At 42.7% G+C, this 26,153-nt stretch overlaps 1 protein-coding gene across 1 annotated transcript; it reads right to left on the reverse strand.

Moving 5' to 3' along the window:
- Positions 1 to 5,933: 5,933 nt before the first annotated feature.
- Positions 5,934 to 12,442, reverse strand: LOC119035391 (rho-related GTP-binding protein RhoG-like). Its single transcript, XM_037126715.2, has 3 exons — positions 12,357 to 12,442; positions 6,917 to 7,008; positions 5,934 to 6,737 (listed from the first exon to the last, which is right to left on the reverse strand). Exons 2-3 carry the CDS (start codon positions 6,917 to 6,919, stop codon positions 6,147 to 6,149), a joined length of 594 nt encoding a protein of 197 aa, XP_036982610.1. The 5' UTR covers positions 6,920 to 7,008; positions 12,357 to 12,442; the 3' UTR covers positions 5,934 to 6,146.
- Between the last annotated feature and the right edge of the window lie 13,711 nt (positions 12,443 to 26,153).

Consider the following 26,153-nt stretch of genomic DNA (forward strand, 5'->3'; position numbering starts at 1 on the left):
CTTTATCAGTAAAGAAATGCTAACCCCTTTTCTTACCTCTTTCTTGAAATTTTAAAAGAATTTATTTATTTTTAGAAACAGGAAGGGAGGGAGAAAGAGAGGAAGAGACAGACCAATGTGTGGTCGCCTCTCACACGCCACGCCCCCTGCTGGGCACTTGACCTGCAATGCAGGCATGCGCCCTGACTGGAAATCAAACCAGTGAGCCTTTGGTTCACAGACCTGTCCTCAATCCACTGAGCCACACCAGCCAGATCGTTTCTTACATTTTTAATGTGTTACAATCTAGCACGATTTTATCCTTTCTGATGCTCAAACTGTCTGAGATTTGTCCAATGGGAACTACTTCACTCTGGCTCCTGTGACCTTCCAACATGACCCACAAATGTTTGAGCACTTGTTTTTTGGCACAAGATGTTCCAAGCTTACTTTGTACATTACCTGTCCAGGACCCGATATTGAGGCAGGATAGTAAGAAGCTAGAAAAATTCCTTGGTAGGTGGAATAGGGAAACTGAGACAGACAGCTGAACAATCTGGCTGGGCAATTTACAGCCAGATACAGAAGGTCACCTTCTTAGAGATAACATCTAGGCCTCAGTTGTTTCAGCTCCAGACCCAGAAAAGCAGCAATACCAGGTGGGTGGTGCCAGGACCAGCTGCAATGACTGATGACCCCCTGCCCTGTCACTGACCAGTTGGTGGCAGACACAACCCTGAAGTGGCAAACCTGGAAAATTGAATGTTCTGCTGAAACCCTTCCCTGAGACCTCCCCTGAGATTCCCTGTAAGTAACCATTTACATTAATTTCTGGTTTATCCTCCCTGTGTTTATTATGTTTTACTGCAGTGTAATTGACATATTAGTTTCAGGTCTACAACATAATTTTTCAATATTTGTACTTCCCATGTTTTGTTTTGCAAAATAAGCAAGTAAGTCTATCAGGGTGTCCAACTTTCTGGCATGTCTGGGCCACACTAGAAGAAGAATTATCCTGGGTCACACATTAAATCACAAACCTAACTGATGAGCAAAAAAAAAGCTTTAAAGTAAATTTACAATTTCGTGTTGGGCTGCACTCATAGCCATCCTGGGCCACAGGCAGCCCTTGGGCCGTCAGCTGGACACCCCTGGATATTTTTTAAGGTTTTTTACATTTATTTTTAGACAAAGAGAGAGGGATAGAAACATCAATGGGTTGCCTTTTGCATGTCCCCAACTCCCCCAACCACAGACCTGGCCCACAACCCAGGCATGTGCCCTGACTGGGAATCAAACCAGCGACCCTTTGGTTCACAGGCCAGTGCTCAGCCCACTGAGCCACAGCAGCCAGGACCCATGAACTGTTTTAACAGTAGTTACATTTCTAGGCCAGATGATACAGGTCTGCCAAAACCTGCATGGTAGCTGATACTATGCAGTTTGGTAAAGAAAAGTTAGAATACTCTTGCTATACTATTTAAGACAAAAAAGCAAGATGGAATGTTTTTTAATGTACCTTATAATGCCTCTTGGATGCTTGTGCTTGAGGAAAAGCAAATATGAGGTAGATGGAGGCTTGTAGAATGTGGAAAGAGACTTCAATACTATAAATATTAAAGATGCCACTCTTGGCTCAAAATGTAGTTTTACGTAAATTTGCCATATGACCTAGTTATTCCATTCATACGTGGAATCAAAAAACACCCAAAAGAATGAAAAACATGTCCACACAAAACCTTGTACACAAAGGTTCCCAGCAGCATAGCCAAAAAAAACAAAAAACAAAAAACAAAAAACAACCCCAATCTTATGTTCCTCAACTAGGAATAGATAAAATATGGTACATCTGTATAGTGGAATACTATTCAGCAATAGAGAGAAATGAAGTGGCCATATGTGCTATAAAAAGGATGAACCTTGAAACTATGCTAAATGAAGTAAGTTCCAACCAGCCTCATATTGTTTGATTCTATTTATCTGAAATGTTTAGGAAAAAAAAAAAAGTAAATGAATGGTTGCCAAGGGCTACAGATAGAAGCAGGGATTAACTGCATGAGGGAACTCTCCGGGGTGATGGAAAGGTTCTAAGAGTAGATGTTGAGTGATGGTTGCCTGACTCCAAATTTACTAAAATCATTAAATTGTCATCTTGAATGGTGAAATCATTAAATTGTCATCTTGAATGGTGAATTTTATGGTATGTAAATTATACCTCAATAAAGCTACTTACAAAACAAAACATTGTTTTGCTCTTCCTTACTAGTGCATTCAGCAGTGCACCAAAACTATATACAGTTACCAGCTAGGATTAATTTTTATAACAGATCTTTTCCTGACATAACTGGGAGAGGCTCCTAGTACAATAATGCCTATTAACACAGTAGGAGCATGATAATTGTGTACTGAATATAGTGTAATAAATTAGAAAAATCCCCTACAGGGAACTAACTGATCTGTCATTAGTGAAAACCAGAAAATGAGGCTACTGTAAATCCTGAAGAGGAATAGGTGGGGCAGTACAGGTGGGGCGTGGGGCAGGAACTAGTCAATGTTAGCAAGGCTGACAATTCCATACACTGATTGTCTGATTTGGAAAATAAGTACAGTTACACACAAGTACAATGTGCAATACAATCATCATATTTTTAAAAATATTTTATTAATTTTTAGAGAGGGGAAGGGAGGGATAAAAAAAGATCAATGTGTGGTTGCCTCTCACGCATCCCCTACTGGGGAGAGGCATGTGACCTGACTGGGAATGGAACCGGCAACCCCTTAGGTCACAGGCCAGCGCTTAATTCACTGAGCCATACCAGTCAGGGCTAATTATATTTATCCTATCCTTTTCAAGTTGAAAAGAATTTTGAAATAACTCAAAATGGGGGAGTGGGAGGGAGAAGGCATTTTTATTTTTTTAGAAAGCAACAGACCAGAAAAGCTTATTGCCATCCATCATGAATAATTTAAAAGTGATACAAGTATGTTCGTCTTCATTCAAATTCCTTTTAAGTATAAAAATCAAGATGTCAGTGTATGCTTAGGATCATCAAATCAATCCAATAGCAAAACCACTGTCTCACAGTTGTGGATCACACCTCTGTTTATTAGAGGACACAAGTTTACCCAAACCAAACCTATGCTTACATTTGGGAATTTTCCAGACAAGAAGAGCAGGAGGCACTATTAAATTAAAAGCCATTTTATTTTTTTAAAGATTTTATTTATTCATTTCTAGAAAGAGGTGGAAGGGGTAGAAAAACATTGATATTTGAGAGAAACATCAATAGATTGCCTCTTGCACACCCCCAACCAGGGACCTGGCCCACCACCCAGCCATGTACACTGAGTGGGAATCGAACTAGCAACCCTTTGATTCACAGGCTAGCGCTCAACCCAGTGAGGGCTAAAGGCCAATTTAAAACACTTCAGTAGCTAAACAGAAAGCTCCCAGAGACATAGGTGTTTCTAACCCTTCAACCGTGAAGCCCTGTGTGCACTCCAGCAGCAATCAGAACACCCTGAGACTGGAATATACTTGAGCAATAAGGACTTTCATTTGACTGCCTCTGGGAAAACTCAGGGAACTCTACACAATGGCAAAGGACACCTCATGCACACAGGTGAGTTGACCCCTACAGTTACTGTACCTCACTGTACAGCAACCTCACTCACTTCACCGTACTTCCCTGTACAGCAACCTCACTTCACCGTACCTCACTGTACAGCAACCTCACTTCACCGTACCTCACTGTACAGCAACCTCACTTCACCGTACCTCACTGTACAGCAACCTCACTTTCCAAAGCGCTCCTGGGCCTTCATTGAGAAGGGCCACACTCACTCTCTTCCAGCTGACACACTGCTTATAAAAAATCTCCGCCATTCCCCACCACCACCACAGGAAGCCCTGGAACACACGGTGGGAAATAAATACAGTACCCTGAAATTGAGATAGAAGGCACAAGTCAGACAATACTATCCACCCTGAATCCTCCACAGCTTTAGGCAACTGGTGTAGAAATAAATGGCAACGAAGTAGTGTATGACATGGAGGAAACAGTGATGAAGGGAAAACAAAACTAAACACCGTAGTCCCAGGTTAGGGAAAGGGGAAGCCAGAAAAAAAGTAGTAAGAATAGAGTTGACATAAGCTTTTTATCTTCTGTCAATACTTGATTTCTCCTTGACCTCCCGGTTCCAGATTCCCCAAGAGGAGGGTTGCCAGATTAAGCCAATTAGCCAATTAAAAGCATAGGATGCTGACATTAAATTTGAATTTCAGATGAACAGCAAATAATGTTTTGGTGTATGTCCCAAATATTGCATGGTACATTGCTTGTACTAAAAAGTTATTTGTAAAAAAATATTTTGTCTTTAATTTTAATTAAATCCATTGGAGTAATATGGGTTAATAACATGTAAGTTTCAGGTGCACAACATCTGCATACTCCTCTGTGTGCTCACTGCTCAGTCTAGTCTCCTTTTGTCGTGTAAAATATTACTGTTTTTTCTGGCAGCCCTATTCAGGAGGTTTGGTTAGCCTGAGGCAAGTCTTCTCACATCTAATCAAAGAGCCACAGCAAGACTGTCACAAAGCAAAGCACAGACACTTCACCCACCACAGGGGAAGGTAGTGCTGTATGCCATCCTTTTACCTGCCAAAGGCTCAAAAATCCAATGCTATTTTGGCAGGATGAGAGGGTATGGACGTGGTAGAGCTGTCAACTGCTATCCGCCAGGTGGAGAAGTTTTTCTTCCATAGTCAAATAAAGGTCAGAAATCTTACAACCATGGAGAAGCAGGCCTACTGGGATGAAGAATCTGACTCACTGCCCCGGGACAGGCTGAGCATACTCCAGCCCACGACCTGGAGATCCAACATACTCCAACTCTTTTGGAACAACTAAAAGACTTCAAAAGGCACACAGGGCTGAACGAACAAATGAACACACCCACACATACACACCCAAGGTATACAGAGGAGGAAGAGGAAAAGGGCATAGTAGCCTTTATAGTAACTCAAGAGGAATGACAGTAAAAGTTCGTGACTGCCATTTCTTTCAAAGGCATGAAGGAAGCCACATTATGCTTTTTTTTTTCCCCCATAGCCTCCTGCATGGGAATTCCTAGATTCTATCAACCCAGCATCTTGGAAACTGTGTTTCCAAAGATGATAATAGGTATTGCATAGGACCAAATGAAAGCTTCCGGAATGTTGCATACTTATTAAAAATTATAAATTCCTACAGTAGAGGAACCTCTTGAGCTTTTATTTAAATAGCTGGTTCCTGGCTTATTAGACCACAGAACCTTTTAAAGAAAATCTATTCCCATCTCACAGAACTTTGGAAAATTCTACTTAACCAGTGTTGCCAAAATGTCTTAGCTCAAGAACGAGAAGGACATGTCAACACTGGGAACACCCAGGAATCACGCATAAACTTCTTTTTAAAACAGTGGATTAAAAAAAATTAGTGTATTAGAAAGTTTAAGGCAATGATTCGAAAACCGGCAAGCCTTGTCTTCCTGCTGTGAGGCACTTTCTCAATGGTAACTACAGGAAGAAAAGCTCAAATTTGACTTAAAAGCAGACAGGCAAAAGTCTACAAAGAACAGTACAAGGCTGCTCTGCTTAGTTGCGGCCTGGCCAGGACAAGAAGGAACAGCGCATTGTGGTGTCTCCTCTTACTGTTTTTTTTTTAAATATTTTATTTATTTATTTTTAGAGAGAGGGGAAAGGAAGGAGAAAGAGTAGGAGAGAAACATCAATGTGTGGCCGCCTCCCACGTGGCCCCCACTGGGGACCTGGCCCGCAACCCAGGCATGTGCCCTAACTGGGAATCGAACCAGCAACCCTTTGCTTCACAGGCCTGTGCTCAATCCACTGAGCCACCCCAGCCAGGGCTCCTCTTACTGTTTTGATCACACACACACACACACACACACACACACACACACACACCCTCCAAAAGGTTCAAACCAAACCCGCAAAGCAGCCATATACAGACTAGCCTATCTGTCTTCATTCCTCCAGAAGCCCAGTAACCTAGAGCCCAGGGTTTCCAAAAGAGTCAAATGGCTCCGTTGGCATTTACTAAATCCTGTCAAAGGAATCCCACCCCCTTCTTCTCCTTTGAGGCAGTTCCTACGTGCCGCCCCGAGAGCTATAAGAGGACACATTTCTTGGTGTTCTTCTTTGTGGCAGGGTGAAGCACAGCGCGGATAGCTTCCAAAAATACCTCCTGTACCCCATCCTGCAGCAGGGCAGAACATTCCAGATACTTCACAGCCCCCACCTGCTTGGCCAGGATAATGCCTTGCTGAGGAGTCGTGGGCACTAGGCTCTGCTCCTTCAGCTTCTTCACTGTCTCAAGGTCAGTCCGCAAGTCACTCTTGGTGCCTACCAGCAGAACGGGTACATTGGGGCAATGATGGGTGACCTCTGGGTACCACTTATGCCTCACATTGTCATAAGAGGATGGGCTGCTGATGGAAAAGCAGATGACGAAGATATTGGTCTGGGGGTAGGAGAGCGTTCTCAGTCGGTCGTATTCTTCTTGACCAGCCGTGTCCCATAGGTTCAGGCTGACAAGTTGGCCATCCACAGTTGTCTGCGCGCTATAGTTGTCAAAGACAGTGGGGATATACTCTTCAGGAAAGGACTTTGTTGTGTAACTGATGAGGAGGCAGGTCTTACCCACGGCCCCATCTCCTACAACCACACATTTGATCGTCTGCATTCTTCCCTTGGAGTCCTACGTGTAAGAGAGAAATGAAGAGTGTTCCCAGGTGCTTCGTTAATGAAGGGAGCCCAACCTTCATAAACATTTCTCTCTGAGGACAAAGAGAGGAGGTGAACCCCCACCCACGACCCATCCCTTTCACACTACAGAAGAACCAGCTGGGGAAGGTGGTACAGGGCCAGAGTTCTTACCATGGACTGCTAAAGGACAGGCTTCAGTGGGTCCTAAAAGCCGCCTCTGAAGTTGTGTGCGATCCTATATGTATGCGCGTAAGTGAATTTTTCTGGAAAGAAGATCCAAAGCTGTTATTAGAGTCTCGAAAAGGGCTGTGAGCCCCCAAAAGATGAAATACCATTCATATACCTCGGTATTTATGCTCCATTGTTGTCATAAGGTCTGAAAATATGCTAAAGTGCTAAAATATGCAAAGGTGCTAAAATATACTAGGTGCTCAGTAAATGGTAACTCGTTTTTTTAAAAGTATAGAAAGATAGTTCCCGAAGTTGAAACGAAAGAAACAAGGCTCTCACTTTGGGTCTGTGGCTATAGACCCAGCAAAGGAACCTCCCTGTTCCTGAAAAACAGCGACACTTACTACAGAAGTGAAAGGTAGGCCAGTCAGAATCAGCCATGTAGGTAAGTGATTACGAGTTCAAGCTCTGATGCCCTGGCTGGTGTGGCTCAGTGAACTGAGTACCAGCCTATACACAGGAAGGTCACTGGTTGACTCCCAGTCAGGGCACACGCTTGGGTCTCCAGTAGGGGGTGTGCGAGAGGCACCCCATCACTCACCCATGGATATTTGTCTCCCTCCCTTCCCTTCTTGCTAAAGGTAAATACAATTTTCTTAAAAAGATTCGAAGCTCTGAGGTCAAACCTCTGGATTCAAAAACCTGTCCTCTCTTTTCCTAAAGCCTTGGGAATTTGGGCAAATTTCTAACCTGAGGCTTAAATGAAAGAATGCGGGTACAGTCATTATTAGAGTCTGCCACGTATGAAGTACTTACTAGGTTTCAGAAGCTGCTAAAACTTTGTATATTATTCTTCTACTATTCTGCCCCAGAAGGCAAAAGTTCGCTGATGTGATTACAACGCTAGACAAGCCAGGGGTCTCATCCCTTCCCATCTTCTCCAAGTAAAACTACAGGTCACAAGAGCACCATACTCTTTGTCCATTTCTTCATGCATGAAGTACTTGGCAGTTAATGGCATGGCATGGCATGTGGTCCCCAACAAGGGACTGGTTTCGATTTTTCCTGGGCCAGGGCGGGGCGGGGAGGCAGGAGCACAGGAGAGGAGGCTCAGGCGGTAATGGAACAAGTTACCAGCCCACTGCTCACCTCCTGCCCGGCGGATACAGGTCTGCGGGCTGGGGGTTGGGGACCCCAGCAGGGATGATCTCCAAGAAACATGTTTACTATGAGTTCCCGTGTTCAAACACCCACATCAACACCCTGGTAATGCCCTACCTTGTCAGTGCCCCAGACCACTCCGATTTCTTTAGTTTCTTAACTACTGCCCTCATTTCAGACCCAGTCCTTATAGCATTCACCTCAAGTGTCAGAACGTGGAGAAAAGGGGATACATTGTCATATGTATTTGATTATAGAAAAAAAATTGATAATTAGCTTCTCACCTTGGGAATTTGAGAGAATAGACACATCCCCTACCCTGCTGTTTTATTAGTAAAGGTCTCTATTTAGCCCATATCATAGGCAAAACCAAAACAACACTCATTTGGGTCTCAGTAAAATTGGCCTTCTGAGGATACTTCGCACAGGCCCACTAGGGGTAGCTATCTTCCCACAGCCAGTTCCAAACTGGGAAGCTTTTCACCTAGAAGCCTTTGGTAGTACAGGTCCCACAGCTACAAGTCCAGAGGGTAACTCAAGACTAGCAGGCAACCATCCCAGGGTATTCACTAACCATCAGCTCTACCTTTTTCTACTTAGGAACAGGCTTAAGGATCAAACACACAAGGTCACTAGAAACGGCAAAGTCACTACCACATTCCTTAACTTTCCCAGTCTAGATGCATTTCTTTGTCCTCTGAATTCTGTAGCAATCACTGCTTTTATTTCTCATCTTCCCAGCCTCCTTTAGGTCTCATCTAATGTCAAACATCTCTGCTCCAAGTGACCGCTTTCAGGACAGTATTGCATCTCAGGGGGTTGCTGTACCAGAGCGAAATTCTTGGGCACAAAGACCACTTTGCACTGCAAACTCAGGTCTTCTTCTCTATAAGTAGGAAAAGGCACCTACACTCACTTCTACTCATTTATTATCTCCAAATACTCCCAAATACAACCCAAATACTCCTAGAATATATGGTCTGCATCTGGGCACTCCGGTCACACTGATGACTGTGGGCCTAGATGATGAAGTGCAGCTAGAACACCTGAGGTCTGAAGCAAAACTGCAAATATGCTCACGTGTAACACACTGTCTGTGAAAGGCGGACAGGGGGAGGGGAGGATCAGCGCAAGTCCCAGGTACTTTAGAAGGCTGTTTTGTACAACTGACCCATTTATTCAGCCCACATGTTCATTACACTATTTTATCTGCTTGTGTATGTTTAAAATTCCCCATAGTTAAAAAGTCTCATAATAATACTAAAAATATATCAAGCCCTGACCAGTGTGACTCAGTGGGTTGGGCATCATTCCACAAAGTGAAGGGCCACAAGTTCATCCCGATCAGGGAACGTGCCTCAGTTGTGGGTTTCATCCCTGGTTGGGGGCGTGCAAGAGGCTACAGGTCATTGTTTCTCTCTCACAATGATGTTTTTCTCCCTCTCTCTAAAAATAAGCAAAATTTCAAAAGTAAAAATATGTCCAAAACAATTGAAAACAGGATCTTTAAGACCTATTTGCACACTCATGTTCATTGCTTCATTAATATAGCCAAGAAGTGGAAAAGTGGAAGCAACCTAAATGTCACCCTAAATGTCTATTGGTAGATGAATGGATAAAGAAAATGTGGCACATAAATATATCTATTTACAAATATATTTATGTACTTATATATTATATACTATATATACACATATATAGTATATATATATATTTATAGAAAGAAGATGGGCCCTCAGTAGATTGTGCCTGGCTTGAGAACCAAAAGGTCGCCACTTCTGTGTTGAGCGCCAGGCTACCAGAAGAGGGCGTGCAAGAGACAACTGATATTCATCCCTCTTGCGCACCGTTTCTCTCCCTCCCTCCCTCTCTCTCTATAAAGTAAATAAATAAAATCTTTAAAAAAAAATAAAACGGATTTTATATGCTTCAACATGGATGAATCGTGAGGACTTGATGCTAAGTGAAATAAACCAGTTACAAAAAAGCCAAATACTGCATGATTCCAATTATGTGAGCTATCCAGAAGAGTGAAACTTACTGAAACGAGTAGAATGAATGACGGTGGTCAGGGACTGCGGAAGGGAGAAATGTGGGGAGTTGTTTAATGGGTACAGGGTTTCAGGTTTTTAAAATATTTTTATGTATTTTCAGAGAGAGAGGAGAAGGCCGGGAGAAAGAGAGAAACATTATTGAGCACGAGACACATTTATCGGCTGCCTCCCGCACACCCCTCAACCCCGGAATGTGCCCCTGGAATGTGCCCCCACCGAGAATAGAACCGCAAACCCGAAACCCTTTGGTTGGCAGGCCGGGACTCAATCCACTGAGCCACACCAGGCAGGGCTAGAATTTCAGTTTTGCAAGATGAAAGAATTCTAGATTTGTTGCAAACAACGTGAATATAGTTAACACTACTGTATGGTACACGTTAAAATGGTTAAAATATTAAAAGTAAAATGATATTCTTTTAAAGGCTTGGGAGTTAGAAGAGAAAGGCCAATACCCTGTTTGTCATCTATTTGAGAAAGGCTTGTTAACTTAAGTTCCAGCACCCAGCACAATGCTGTCCCCTCCCCATCACCACCACTATCCACGCTGTTCCAAGCACTACTACTATGGGCAATGAACTGCTAGGAGGGACTCAAAAGAAAGGGGGTACAAAGAAAAAGAATGCTAGAAGCTTAACGTCTTGTGGTGAAGGCAGGAGGCAAGTAATAGTGCACAGTAATGTATGGCTCATGGGGGGAGGAAGTTGCTATAGGGAAGTAAAGGGAAACTAAACACTGAGAGCATTCTATAGGAATTGTGTGCAGCAGGGGTCCCCAATCCCCGGGCCGCAGACCGCCGCCGCGGCCAGTTAGGAACCAGGCGGTAAGCAAAGCTCACTGGAGTTACGCCTCCTGCCTCCCCCCCCCGCCCCGCCTCCCCTGTGTACCGCCGGTGCAGGTGCCAAGCTCACCTGAGCTCCGCCCGCGGTTCGCTCCTCCCCGACATCCAGAGCCGGGGCAGTGAAGCTCGCTTAAGCTCCGCCTCCGGACCCCCCCATTCCACAGTGGAGCCAGCGAAGCTCACTTGAGCCCCGCCTCCAGCCCCCCCTTCCCATTCCGGAGGAGCTGGCGAAGCTCACCTGAGCTCCGCCTCCTGTTCCCCTCTTCCCCCAGCCACAGCTGGGGGAGTGAAGCTCACTTGAGCTCCTCCTCCGGACCCCCCCATTCCACGGTGGAGCCAGCGAAGGTCACCCGAGCTTCGCCTCCTATCCTCGCACCCCTCTCCCTCCACCCCCCTCAACATCTTCCACGAGACAGGTCCAGGGTGCCAAAAAGTTTGGGGACCGCTGGTGTATGGTACTTGTACCCATCTTTTCTAGTTTTTAACTTCACAGTAGCCCTAAGTAGACATCGGAGCAGCTTAGAGATCTTCAAAGTGCGTCTAGGATTAGAAACTGGGAGACGCATGGAGCTGCCAACACCAGCACACCAGAAGGCTCCGTTCCTTGTTAGTCATTTACTATTAACCTTGGAATCATAGCTTCTTCTAAACGTTCCTATCTCATGTGACAAAGCATCCTTTCTTCACTTGTACAGCCTGCACAGAAGTTACTTTTCTCCTAAGTTGAACACAATATAATAAAAGATTCAATAACAGTGAGAACAAGAACGCAGCTCAAATGACTACTGTTTCTCCGTCATTCTCCAAGTCTCACCCTTGCAGCAAGTCTCAGTCTAATCCACTTAAATCACCCTCCCTGAAACCAAAGCAATTCAGCAGAAGATCCCTAGTTTTATTTAGTACTTTCTGCAACTTAGTTATCCACTAAATTGGCGGGGGGAGGGGATGGTTCTCACATTGAAGACTAATTTCTGTGGTTCAGGTGCAGTCAAGGAAGACTTCAGATGACTGGAGGCGAAGGAAGCAGGGTGAATACTCCCGAACCGGGAGCCAAGGGGACTATCCTGTGTCTGGCAACTTCAGCACAGAAGCAATCTCAGCGATCCATCAATAGCCACAACGATCCCGCTGGGCACGTCCCTCACACTCTCCTCCACCAAGAGTGCTGAGTTCTTCTGTGACTCCAGCGGGACTCTTGAGCCAGGGGCAGAAAGGTGCCCCACATCGGATTCGCGGAGCTGGCTCACTCTCCCCCGCTACACATACAGCTCATGCCACCCTCAGATCCCTTCCACCCAAGAACCGGCTCAGCGACTAAGGTCCCAGGGATGGGGAGACTCGGCAAAAGAGGGAATGTGGGCACTGCCTGGCGTAAGGGGTCACATACCCTGCAAAGTGCTCGTGGTCCCGCGCAGTTCAACTGCTGCCGGTAGAGCCTCCCGGCGTCTTTCACTGGGATCCGCTGCAGCGGCGGGCTCAACTCCACATCCGGGCAGCGACCCGAGTCCCACCCCGTCGTCGGACGCAGTCTCCTCTCTGCGAGCCCGGAGACCTCCTGGGAAGTGCAGTCCGGGGACCAGCCTCTTTTTCTGGCGTCACAGCATCCTAAACCACGCCTCTGGGTAATCAAGCATTGCTTACATTCCTGACCCCAGGACCACCAGGTCCTGGGTTCAGAGAGTTCCCCCGGCCTCACCTTTCCTTTGGCAAAGTGAGGCCACCCCTTCTTCCCCAGACCCCTGTTTTTCCTCAGGACCATAACATAAAGAGCCAGTTAGGGAACTGAGAAAGTGTTAAGAAAGATGGAAGCGATCAAAGAAAATGTGGTAAATAAGCGATTTGGGGTTGCTCTTTGTCACCATATATTAGTTTGCACTTTCTAGAGTTTTATATAAATGGAATCATACACCATGCACTTTCAAGAACAGCTTAATTGAGATATAAATCCACATACTACACAATTCCCCACTTAAGTTGTACAATTCAATGGCTTTTGTATCTTATTATTTTTCAAAACTATGGTAAATACATATAACAGAGTTTGCCATTTTAACTTTTTTAAAAATTTATTTATTTATTTATTTATTTATTTATTTATTTATTTAGGGGAAGGGAGGGAGAAAGAGAGGGAGAGAAACATCAATGTGTGGTTGCCTCTTGAGCGCCCCCTACTGGGGACCCGGCCCACAACCCAAGCATGTGCACTGACTGGGAATCACCCTGTGACCCTATGGTTCACAGGCTGGAGCTCAATCCACTGAGCTACACCAGCCAGGGCTAACCTTTTTTTTAATTGTATCATTCAGTGGCATTAAATACATCCACAATATTGTGGAACCATCACCACTGTCTACTTCTAAAACCTTTTCATCTCCCCAAATTCTATACCTGTTAAACACTGACTCCACCTTGCCCCTGGAAACCAATCTTTAATCTGCTTTGGGCCTCCATGCATTTGACTTTTGCAGCTGCCATTCATCTATTGATGGACATTTCTCTCTATTCTAATTTTTGACTATTATGAATAATGCTGCAATGAACATTAGCATACAAGAATTTGGTTTTGTTAATTTTTCTTTTTCTATTTCAATGATTTTCACCTTGATCTTGTTTTTCTTCTGAAACTTCGCTTTATCTGCTCTTCTTCATTTTACTGAAGTGAAAGCCTAAGTCATTGAAAGCTTTCTGCTGATCTAATAGAGCTGCTTAGTGCTTAAAAATTACCCCCAAACTACTGCTTTAGCAGAATGCCATAAATTATTTGTTGGGCTTTCATTTTCATTCCATTCAAAATATTTTCTAATTATCCTTTTCATTTCTTCTTTCACCCATGAGTTGTCTACAAGTATATTATTCAGTTATCTAGTAGTTGGGGATTTTCCAGACATCTTTCTGTTATTGCTACATAATTTCATTCCATGGTTTCCAAAATATATATATATATATATTTGTAGGACTTCAATCCTTTTGAATTCATTAAGATTTGTTTCGTGGCCTAGAACATGGTCTGTCTTGGCAAATACCTCATGTGGACTTGAAAAGAATGTGCATTTTGCTATTTTGGGGTGGAATATTCTACAAATGCAAATCAGGTCATTTGACTGGTAGTGATGTTCACTTCTATATCCTTGCCAATTTTATGCCTACTCATTTCATTAGTTATTGAGGGAAAGGTATCGAAATCTCTGACAAACTTTGTGGATTTGTCTACTTCTCCTTGTAGTTTTTCAGCTTTCATTCATGTATGCTGAAGCTGTTATATTAGGTGCACAAACATTTAGAATTGACATGTTCTCCTCATTAACTGACTTTTTATCATTATATTACATTTTATTTACTAGTGTTATCTTTGCTCTGAAATCTACTCTGATATTGATACAGCCCATCCACCTTAAAAGACTAGTGTTATCATGATACATCTTTTTAAAAACATAGTTTTAGACTAGTTGTGTCTTTGTGTAAAGAGCCTTTCTCGTGGGCAGCACGAAGTTGGGTCTTGCCTTTTTTCCCAATCTGACCATCCCTACCCTGTAACTGCAGTGTTTAGACCATCTATATTTAACACGATACGGTTAGGTTTTAGTCTGTCACCTTGCTATTGGTTTTCTATTTGTCCCATCCCTTGTTTGTGGCCTTTTTCGGCTTTCTTTTGGATTAATCGATATTATTTGTATCTCCTTTGTTGACTTACTAGCTAGCCCTCCTTCTTTTGTTGTTTTAGCGGTTGCTTCAAGGTTTATTTTGTGCAACCATAACTTCTCTCAGTCTACCTTCAAGTGTCATCATACCACTTCATGAAGAATATAAGAACCTTATGTTGCCCGGACTGAGCAGCTCAGTTGGTTAAAGCATCATCCCATCCCAGGGTTTCCAATTGCCAGTTGGGTCACATACAGAAAACCAATGAGTACATAAATGAGTGATACAACAAATTGATGTCTCTCTCTCTCTCTATATATATATATATATTTTAAATTTTTATTTATTTGCTTTTAGAGAGAGGGGAAAGGAGGGAGAATGAGAGGGAGAGAAACATCAACATATGGTTGCTTCTCATATGCCCCCAGCTGGGGACCTGGCCCAGTCTGGGCACCCAGGCATGTGCCCAGACTGGGAATTGAACCACTGACCTTTCGGTTCACAGGCCAGAGCTCAGTCCACTGAGCCACACCAGCCAGGAATCAATATCTCTCTCCATATCTCCCTCTCTTTAAAAAAAAATCAATCAATAAAAAAAATGTTGCATAATCTTATGTTAATATACTTCCATTCCTGTCTTTCTGGTCTTTGTTCTATTGTTAGGCATTTTACTTTTATCTTGCGGTACATTGTGATTATTTTTGTTTAGACAGTTCATTTTAATGGACTGGTTTTCAGATAAGTTTTAGGTTCACAGCAAAACTGAGCAGAAAACACAGAGAATTCCCACATGCTTCCTGTCCCCCCACACACATACTTACAGACTCCCCCTCTATCTCAACAGCCCATATCACCAGAGCTGCATATTTGTTACAACTGATGAAACCAAATTGACACATTGTTATAATCCAAAGTCTACATTAGGGTTCACTCCTAGTGTTGTATGTGCTGAGCTCTAACAAATGAATTCACCATTAGAACAGCAATACAGAATAGTTTCACTGATTTAAAAATCCTCCATGGTCTCACTATTTATCCCTCCTCCCCCCTGACTCCTGGCAACCACTGATCTTTTTACTGTCTCCACGGTTTTGCTTTTTCAGAATTTCATGTACTTGAAGTCATACACTATGTATTGCTTTTGCAGATTCCCTTGTTTCATCTAGCGATAGGCATTTGAGGTTCATCTGTGTCTTCTCAGGGCTTGATATTTCATTTCTTTTTTAAAAGAGTTTATTTTCAGAGCAGTTTTAGGTTCATGGCAAAATTGGATTGAAAATGTAGACAAGTTCCCACGTATTCCTGAACCCCCTCCCACACATAACCACCCCCATGATCAACGCTCACTACGGTGGCACATTTGTTGGAGCTGATGAACCTACACTGACACATTGTCATCACACCCAAAGTCCACCGATGACATTAGGACTCACTCTTGGTGTTGTACATTCTACAAATTTTGCCAAATATACAATAACATGCACCCACTTTTATAATAGCATACAGAATAGTTTCACTGCCCTAAAACACCTGTGTGCTCTGCCTATTCATCCCCATCTACCCTTTAACCCCTGGCAACTACTGATCTTTGTATTATCTCCACAGTTTTACCTTTTCTGGAATGTCATATAGGTGGAATCATATAAAAAATATGTAGCCTTCAACCAAGATTGCTCTATCCAGCAAAACTTTCATTTAGAATGGAAGGACAGATAAAGTGCTTCTCAGATAAGGTCAAATTCAAGGAGTTCATCATCACCAAGCCCTTATTATATGAAATGTTAAAGGGACTTATCTAAGAAAAAGAAGTTAAAGAAACATGAACAGTGAAAGAACAACAAGCTCACAGTTATTAACAACCACACCTAAAACGAAAGCAAACTAAAAGAACAGCTAGATCAGGAGTGGAAACATAGAAATGAAGATCTCAAGGAGGGTTAGCAACAGGGGAGTGGGAGGAGGAGAAGGGGGGAGAAGGTACAGAAAATAAGTAGCATAAGACAGTAGATAGAAAATAGATGGGGGGGCAAGAATAGTATGGGAAATACAGAATCTAAAGAGCTTGAGACACGTGGTCATAAACTAAAGGGTGGGTAATGGTGGGGACGGGGGAGTAGGGTGGAGGGGAATGAAGGGGGGAATAGAACAACTGTAATGGCATAATCAATAAAAATAAATAAATAAAAAATATGTAGCCTTTTCAGATTTACTTCTATCACTTAGTAATATGCATTTGAGGTGTCTCCATGTCTTTTCTGCCTTGCTATCTCATTTCTTTTTAGTGCTAATATACCATTGTACAGATGTACTACAGCGTATCCATTCACCTACTGAAGAACACGTTGGCTGCTTGCAAGTTGAGCCAGTTGTGCGAATAAAGACCTATAAACATTCAAATGCAGGCTTTTGTGTGAACCTCAAGTTGTCAGCCCTTCTGGGTAAATACCAGGGAGCAGGATTGTTGAACCATATGGTCAACTAGCTTTTTAAAACAAGCGTCAGTGAGATATCATTTCATAACAAGTTCACTCATTTTAAGTGAGCAATGAAATGATTTTTAGTCACTTTACAATGTTGTGCTGCTATCCTCACAATCCAATGTGAGGGCATTTGCATCCCCTAAGAAAAGGCCCCTAAAGCCCAGGTGCAGCCAGTTCCTGCGCTTAAACCCCAGGCCACCACTAAGCTACTTATTGTCTCTATGAAGTTGTTTTTCCTGACCATTTCACAGCAGTGGGGTCACACAATATACCTATTGTGTTTTTTGCATCTGGCTTTTCTTTTTCCCACTTAGCATAATGTTTTTGAGTGTCCTCCCTGTAGTAGCATGTACCAGTACTTCATCCCTTGTTATTGCAGAATTGACTTTTTTTCTGTGTCAAACTTATAGATGCATGACATCTGAAAAGCTCATTTTCGGTTTATGGTTTGATGACTTTTGACAAATGGATGCACCTATGTAATTACTGCCACAGTCAAGGCATATATTTCCATCAGCCCTAAAGGCTTCCTTATACCCCTTGGCAGTCAATCCCTACCACCCCCCAGCCCCAGAGGATCACTGTTCTGCTTTCTTTCACTAAAGATTAATTATGCCTTTCTAGGATTTCATATAAACAGAATCATACAGCATGTACTCCTTTGTGTCCACGTCTTTTGCTCAGCATAACATTTCTGAGATTTATTTATGTATGTATTTATTTATTAAGATTTTTTTAAAAAATATTTTCTTTCTTTATTTTTTTAGAAAGAGGGGAAGGGAGGGAGAAAGAGAGGGAGAGAAACATCAATGTGTGGTTGCCTCTCATGTGTCCCCTACTGGGGACCTGGCCTGCAACCCAGGCATGTGCCCTGACTGGGAATCAAACCACGAGCCTTTAATTTGCAGGCTGGCACTCAATCCACTGAGCTACACCAGCCAGGGCCTCTGAGATTTATTTATTTTTATTGTTTAATGAATTTTTACTTATTTACTTACTTATTAGAGAGAGGGGAAGGAAGGGAGAATGAGCGTAAGACAACATCGATTTGAGAACGTTGATCAGTTGCCTCTCACACGTGCTCCCAACTGGGAACCGACCCCACAACCCAGGCATGTGCCCTGACCAGGAATTGAACTTGTGACCCTTTGGTTTGCAGGCCAGCATTCAATCCAGTGAGCCACACCAGCTGGGGCTCTTGCCTATATTCTTATATACTTTTTAGCTTTTGTTACTACCGTGAATGGAATTTCTTTTTATAAGTTTCTGCTTATATTTAGAAAAATTACTGATTTTGGTATTATATTTGTAAGTGGCAATCTTATAATATAAATATTTGTTTATTTGTTTTTTGAAGACTTTATTTATTTTTAGAGACAGGGGAAGGAAGGGAAGAAGGGAGGGAGAGAAACACGATGCGTGAGAGATCCATTAATCACATACCCCCAACCAGGGACTGGTCTGAAACCTTGGCATGTGCCCTGACCAGGAATGGAACTGGTGACCTCCTGATTCGCAGGCAGGTACTCAACCACTGAGCCACACTAGCCAGGGCTAAACATTTGGGGGTTTTTTGTTTAATAATTGTAAGTTGATTTCTTGAAATTTCATATCAACTAGAAATAAGGAAAGTTTTGTCTTTGCCTTGCCAATATTTATACCTCTTATTTTGGTTCCTCATTTCACTGTATTGGTTAAGACTTCCAGCATAATTCTAGTAATGAACTATAGAAATGATCCCCGAGAGTAGAATCTTTCTAGCATAATTCTAAGTGGTAGCTAAGTTACCTATGAAGTCCTGTGATTAGGTTCCAGGGAGTAACAGTGAGATTGGAGAGAAGCTAGAGACAGGGCAAAGGAAGAATCAATAGAACTTGGGAACTAACTGAATAAGGGAATTGAAAGAGAATTACAGTTTAGAAATAACTATGATGTTAAGCTTAAGAATGGGGAGAATGCCCTGGCTGGTGTAGCTCAGTCCATTGAGCGTCGACCTGTGAAGCAAAGGGTCACTGGTTCAATTCCCAGTCAGGGCACATGCCTGGGTTGTGGGCCAGGACCCCAGTAGGGGGGGCACACAAGAGGCAACCACGCATTGATGTTTCTCTTCCTTTCTCCCTCCCTTCCCCTCACTCCAAAAAGTAAATAAATAAAATCTTTAAAAAAAAAGGATGGAGAAAATGAAGTTGCTATTATCAGGTAATGGTATGAAGGGAGTTATTTGGTGGGAGAGGATAATTTCAATGTTAGGTAGTTTAGTTCGAATTTATGTTGGTGCTTTCATGCAGAAGTGTCCTGTAGGCAGTTGGAAATAGAGAACTCTAGTTTGAGTGAGAGGCCTGGGCTAGAGATAAAGATTTTGGAGTCATCAGCAAAGGTGGTAGTTGAAACAATAATGTGAATTAGTTACCTGCAAAAAAGAAAGAGAAAAAGAGGAAAGATCAACATTGGGCCTCAAGGATGCAGGTAGGAGAAAGTACAGGAGCCAAAAAAAAAAAAATAGAAAAGAAGTATTTAGAACAGACATCTACAATAACTTTAAAAGTTAAAATACCCACAATAGCCAAGTGCTGGAAGCAATCTAGGTGCCCATCAGTAAATGAATGGACCAAAAAGCTAGGGAATCCCATGCAGCAGAAAGAAAGAAGGAGCTCCTGCCCTTTGCAACAGCATGGATGGAACTGGAAAGCATTATGCTGAGTGAAATAAGCCAGATGGTGAAAGACAAATACCATATGATCTCACCTTTAACAGGAACCTAATCAACAAAACAAACAAACAAGCAAAATATAACCAAAGACACTGAAATTGAGAGCAGGGTGACCAGAGGGGAGAGGGGAGGGCATTTTAGAGGAAAAGGGTGAAGGGTTTGCAGGAGCAATTATAGAGGAGACATAGACAATAACGGGGGTGGGGGGTGGGGGCGTGTAGAGGCGAGAGGGAGGTGGGGAGGGCTGGGGGGGGGAGGCAGAAAACTCTACTTGAACAATTAAAAAATAAAAATAAAAGAATGAAAAAAAAGTTAAAATACCCAACAATACCAAATCAGAAAAAAAGAGATGAAGGGAAACAAGGGGTAGAAGAAGCAGATCTTCGGAAACTGTCACTAAAAATATCCCTAGGTTGACAATTGCAAAGTAAAACACTTTTGAGATACTAAGAGAAAATGAAACACTGACAAGGTATTCGATGCTATTAAGAAATTCTACATTTTATTGGGTGTGATAATGGTATTGTGGTTGTACTTTTTCGTGTTTATCTTTTAAAGATAGGAGCCAAAATATTTAAGTGAAATTATGTGATACCTAGGATATGCTTTAAAATACTCCAGCAAAATCTTACTAGGTAAGAGGACTAGACAAAAGAATAACAAAATGGTGTTGTTATTGAACTGGGTGACTGGTACCTGGAGCTTCTTTACACTATTCTCTTTCCTTTGCCAGAAGGTAGAAAATTTCCACAATAAAAGGTTTACAAGTGCTGTCCACAAGAAACTCATTTTAAACATAAAGACACAAGGAGGATGAAGGTAACTAATCTCATGCAAATAGTAACCAAAACAAGGAGTCTTTGAGACTGGCTCCCGGGCATACGTATCAGTTTGGCTCAAATAAACTCTTAAAAATTCTCAAACATAAAAGTAACCACAATAGAGCCGAGCTGTTTATATTATCAGAAAGAAATAGGTTTTAGCCCTGGCTGGCATAGCTCAGTGGATTGAGCGCGGGCCTGCAAACCAGAGTATCGCAGTTCGATTCCCAGTCAGGGCACATGCCTGGGTTGCAGGCCAGTTCCCAGCAGGGGACAAATAAGAGGCAACCATACATTAATATTTCTCTCCCACTCTTTCTCCTTCCCTTCCCCTCTATCGAAAAAAAAAAAAAGAAATAGGTTTTAAATCACAAAAGGTTACAAGAAACAACAAAAAAAGGACATTACATATTGATAAAAGAGCTGATCCAGTAAGAACGTATAACATATATTAGCCGAACAACAGGGTGTCCTAAAACATATGAAGCAAAAATGAACAGCATTGAAGGGGGGCATAAACAGTTTTACAAGTTGGGACCTTCAGTAATCCACTTTCAAGAATGTAGAGCACAATCAGGTCAGCGCAGAAGCAGAAGACTTGAACGAGAAATCAACCAGATGACTTGTGGCTAGGGGCTTCTGAAAAAAAAAAAAAGTCTTGGCAATGGTGGGAGGAGAGTGGGGGTAGCCAGGGGAACCAAGCATGTGATTAGAGGATTAGAACTTTTAGCTCCATCCCTTGACCTCTGTGGAAGAGAGGGACTGGATATTGACTTAATCACCAAATGGCTTCCTTGGTTGGAGCTAGTTTCCTGCAGCAAAAGGTTGCAGGTTCAACTCCCAGTCAAGACACATACCTAGGTTGGCACGCAGGGGTGTCAAGCTCATTTTCACCAGGGACCACATCAGCCTGGCAGTTGCCTTCAAAGGGCTGAATGTAACTTTAGGACTGGATAAATGTAACTACTCCTTAACTAGGGGCAAGGAGCTTGGCGCCGCTGCCTGGTAGAAACAAGGTGCCGGCCGGATAAAACAAGGCGGAGGGCTGGATTCGGCCCTCGGGCCTTGTACTTGCCACCCGTGGCATATGGGACCGGTGTTTCTCTCTCACATCAATGTTTCTCTCTTTCCCTCTTCCTCTCCCCCCACTTCCCTCCCTCCTTTTCTCCCTTTCTCCCTCTCTAAAATCAATGAATATATCCTCTGGTGAGGACTAAAATATATATACATTTTTAAAAATTAATTTTATTTAGTTATTTTTCAAGTACAGTTTTTTGTCTATTAAAATATATACATTTTTATATATGTTACCATATATATATAAAAAAGAATAGTATCACATATAAATATATAAATAAATATATATAATACCACTCTTTTCCTATAAAACTGACAATATCAGAAAGGTATTGCTTTCACAAGTGTGTGGAGAGAAAGACACTCATATTTTGCTGTTGGATTGTAAATTAGTATAACTTTTGGCAAGCAACTTGTCAAAAAATTTCAAAATAAATATGCCTTTTTTATTTAGTAAGTAACAGAAAACCCAACTCCGGTAGACTTAAACAAGAAAAGGATTTATTGGTTCATACAACTGCAAATTCCAGGGGATGAGCAGGCTTTGCGATTGGTTTGAGTCTGCGGAGCAACAATATCACCAAAGACCTAATTCCCTTCCATCTGTCACTTCAGCCTTCCACAGTGGAGCTTCCAGGCATATTTGACTCCCTTTTTGGTGGCAAAAGCACTGCAGCATTTGAACGCTTTACATCAGATACCACACTGGCCAAAGAAGAGATAATGCTGACTTCTCTTCTCTCTCTCAGAAGAGCAAAGAACAAAAACAAACTTCTCCCAAATACTTCAATAAACTCCCTATAACAATTTCTTCATTTGAATTGTGTCAAGTGGCCCGTTCCTAAACAATCTCCTTGACAGGACAATGGTAATAAGCACTGATTGGCTAAGGCCTGGGTTGCCTAAACCACAGGTCCCCAACCCCAGGGACCACAGGCTGACATCCCTCTGGGCCTGTTAGGAACCTGGCCACACAGCAGGAGGTGACTTTGAGTGTACTGGGCTTGAATCATCCCTACACTATGCTCCCCCCCCCCAACTTTGCGGAAAAACTGTCTTCCTTGAAACTGGTCCCTGGTGCCGAAAAGGTTGGCGACCACTGGCCTAAACCAATCACTGAGGCATGGAGGGATGGACTATGGACTTACCCTTACTGGGCTACCCAGGGTGGTACTGCCTGCCAAAAGCTGGTCAATTCCACCCCTTCAAACTTTATGACTGCTAAAAATGGGCAAGCTGTGAAATGGATGTTGGGCGGGGAATCACATCAGCCACAATATACTTTAATCCAGCGACCATACTTCGAGGAATTTATGCTACAAATATATTGACATAGGTACACAAAAAAGTATGTTCAAAGAGACTGTAATCACAGGATATTGGAAACAATGAAATGCCTGGATCAGGTTAAATAAATTATGATGTAGTCAGAAGAAAGAGTAAGGCAGCTGTACATGTATTAATATGACACAATCTCAAAGATACATTAAGTGACAAAAGCAAAGTGAAGAGCCTGCCACCATTTGTGGGGGGAAAAAAGAGATGGATACATAAGATATATTTGCAAATGAAAAAGGGAAACTTCTGTTTTCATCAATAAACCAGAGAGACAGTGATATCCAAACACATGTGCGCACACACATACATATACACCCATTTATAAGTGCATGTGCATGATTTATATAGAATATGTGTAGAAGACACACAAGAAATTGACAATAGTGATGGTCTCTGGAAGGGGAACTAGGGAATAGGAGTAGGGGGAATATACAACTTTCATTGTTTATATTTTTTGAAAAGATTTTATTTATTTCTAGAGACAGGGGAAGGGCAGGAGAAAGAGAAGGAGAGGAACATCCATGTGTGCTCACCTCTTGAGTGCCCATTACTGGGGAACTGACCTGGCCCACAACCCAGGCATGTGCCCCAACTGGGAATCAAACTGGCGACCCTTTGGTTCACAGGCTGGCACTCCATCCACTGAGCCACACAAGCCAGGGTTTCATATATATTTTTTTAAGATTTTATTTATTTATCTTCATTGTTTATCTTTTTCTACTGCTTGACTTTTTAAACATGTGTATATATTTTTAGTTAAAAATAAAAATATTTGCCTGGTGGCAAGGAGAAGTCCTTAAGATATCTATACACGTGACCAGAACAGCCACGCCTGCAGAGTGGGATCACCCATAGTTAGGCTCCTGGGCATATTCCCCACTTGCCATCAGGGGTGCTGGACATTTATCGAAAGACCCAGGAGGGTGGAGCACACCACTGTCAAGGTATAACTGAGGCGGGCTCCGGACCACTGCTGAGACAGCTGAGCTCCACACCCCAGAGGGCTGCCCCACACCACGCTGATCTTCCTTGACATCAGCCGCTGGAGGCTCTGCCCTGCTGGACTGGGGACTCCATCTGCCCTGCTGCCCACTTGGCTCCTGAGATCCTTCCTTGCACAATGCTGACAACTCCCTTGCCCACTGCGCTGTGTCCCGGACCTGCAGAGTCCTGCACAGAGTCCTGCACAGAGTCCACTGTGCCGAGACTCTGGGACTCGGGTTCAGTATCCCCCATTGAGAGCTGTGTGTGTGTTATTTCTCTTAGACTGTTAGAGTGTGAGTAGGATATTAGTGTGTGTTGATGTTCTACTTTGAGTAAACCTGCATTCAGTAAAAGCTGAGTGAATAGCATGGTGACTGTGCGTGACTCTGGGCTGTTCCTTGGTGCCGGGCCACTCAGCAGGCAGCTAGCCGGGCAGTGGTCCAGCTGACTTATAGGAAAGACTGTATCATGAACACATGCTCGTGACACTCACAAAATGTCCTTCTTCACATATGATATATAGATAATCTAAGACACAGGTGGCAAACACAAGGCCCATGGGCCAAATCCAGCCCTCCTACCTTGCTTTATCCGGCCCAGCACCTTGTTTCTATCCAGTGGCAGCATTGAGCTCTCACTTAACTGTTAAGGAGTAGTTACATTTACACAGTCCTAACATTACATTCGGCCCTTTGAAGGCAACCACGAGGCTGATGTGGCCCCCGGTGAAAATGAGTTTGACACCCCTCATGTAAAAGAATCAACTGAGATACTGTTAAAATTAAACAGAAGAGTTTAGGTGTTTTTTGTAAATTCTATTTTATTGATTATACTATTACAGTAGTCCACATGTTTCCGTTTCCCGCCACCCAGCATCCCCAACCCCCTCAGGCAATCCCCACATTTTTGTTCATGTCCTTGGGGTATGAATTCTTTGGCCACTCCATTTCCTATAGTGTACTTTACATCACCCTGGCTATTCTGTAATTACCTATTCGTACTACTTAATCTCCTCACCTAGAAGAGTTTAGGTTCCTTTTTACATTTTTTTAAAGATTTTATTTATTTATCTTTGGAGGGGAAGGGAAGAAGAGAGGGAGAGAAATATCAATGTATGGTTGCCTCTTGTGCACCACCTGCTGGGACCTGGCCCTCAACCCAGGCATATGCCCTGACTGGGAATCAAACCTCGATCCTTTGGTTTGCAGGCCTGCGCTCAATCCACTGAGCTACACCAGTCAGGGAGTTTAGGTTCTAAATCAATAACTTCTCTATAGAAAAATAATATCTAGCCCTGGCCAGGTAGCTCAGCTGATTAGAGTTTCAAGGTTGTGTGTTTGATCCCTGGTTCAGGGCACATACAAGAATCAACCAATGAGTGCACACGTAAGTAGAACAACAAATCAATGTTTCTCTCTCTCCCTCTCTCTCAAACAACAACAACAAAAACCCAATTATCCAAATGGAGGAAAAAATATCCCATTTACAGTAGAAAACAACAACAACAAAAAATGATGGGAATAAACCTAACCAAAAATGTACAAAGAACTTACATGAATAAAACTATAAAACACTGCCCTGGCCAGCACGGCTCAGTGGATTGAGTGCCGGCCTGTGAACTGAGAGGTCACTGGTTCGATTCCCAGTCAGGGTACCTGCCTGGTTTGCAAGCCAGGTCCCCAGTTGCAGGTGTGTGAGAGGCAACCACACATTGATGTTTCTCTCCCTCTCTTTCTCCCTCCCTTCTCCTCTCTCTAAAAATAAATAAATAAATAAGATCTTTAAAAAATATTACTGAAGTCTACAACTATGAAAATATGATAAATGGATAGATGTACAATATTCCTGAAGGAGAAGTTTCATAATTTAAAAAATTTCAAGTAACTAAATTTCCATAACAATCCCATCGGGATTTGGGGGAATAGGGTGGAAACACTCAGTAAGCTGGTTCTGAATTTAAACTGGAAGAATATGCAAAAAGAGCCAAGAAACTTTTAAAAGGGGGGAACAAGGGAAGACTTACCTACCAGGTGTCAAATTATTATACAAAGCTGTGATATGGCTCAAGAATAGACAAACAGATCAACGGAATTGAATAGACAGTCAGTTACATATAGGAATTATGTATATGACAA

The sequence above is a fragment of the Artibeus jamaicensis genome, unplaced genomic scaffold, assembly GCF_021234435.1.
Source record: "Artibeus jamaicensis isolate MK-2021 breed Jamaican fruit bat unplaced genomic scaffold, CSHL_Jam_final scaffold_2375, whole genome shotgun sequence".
NCBI lineage: Eukaryota > Metazoa > Chordata > Mammalia > Chiroptera > Phyllostomidae > Artibeus > Artibeus jamaicensis.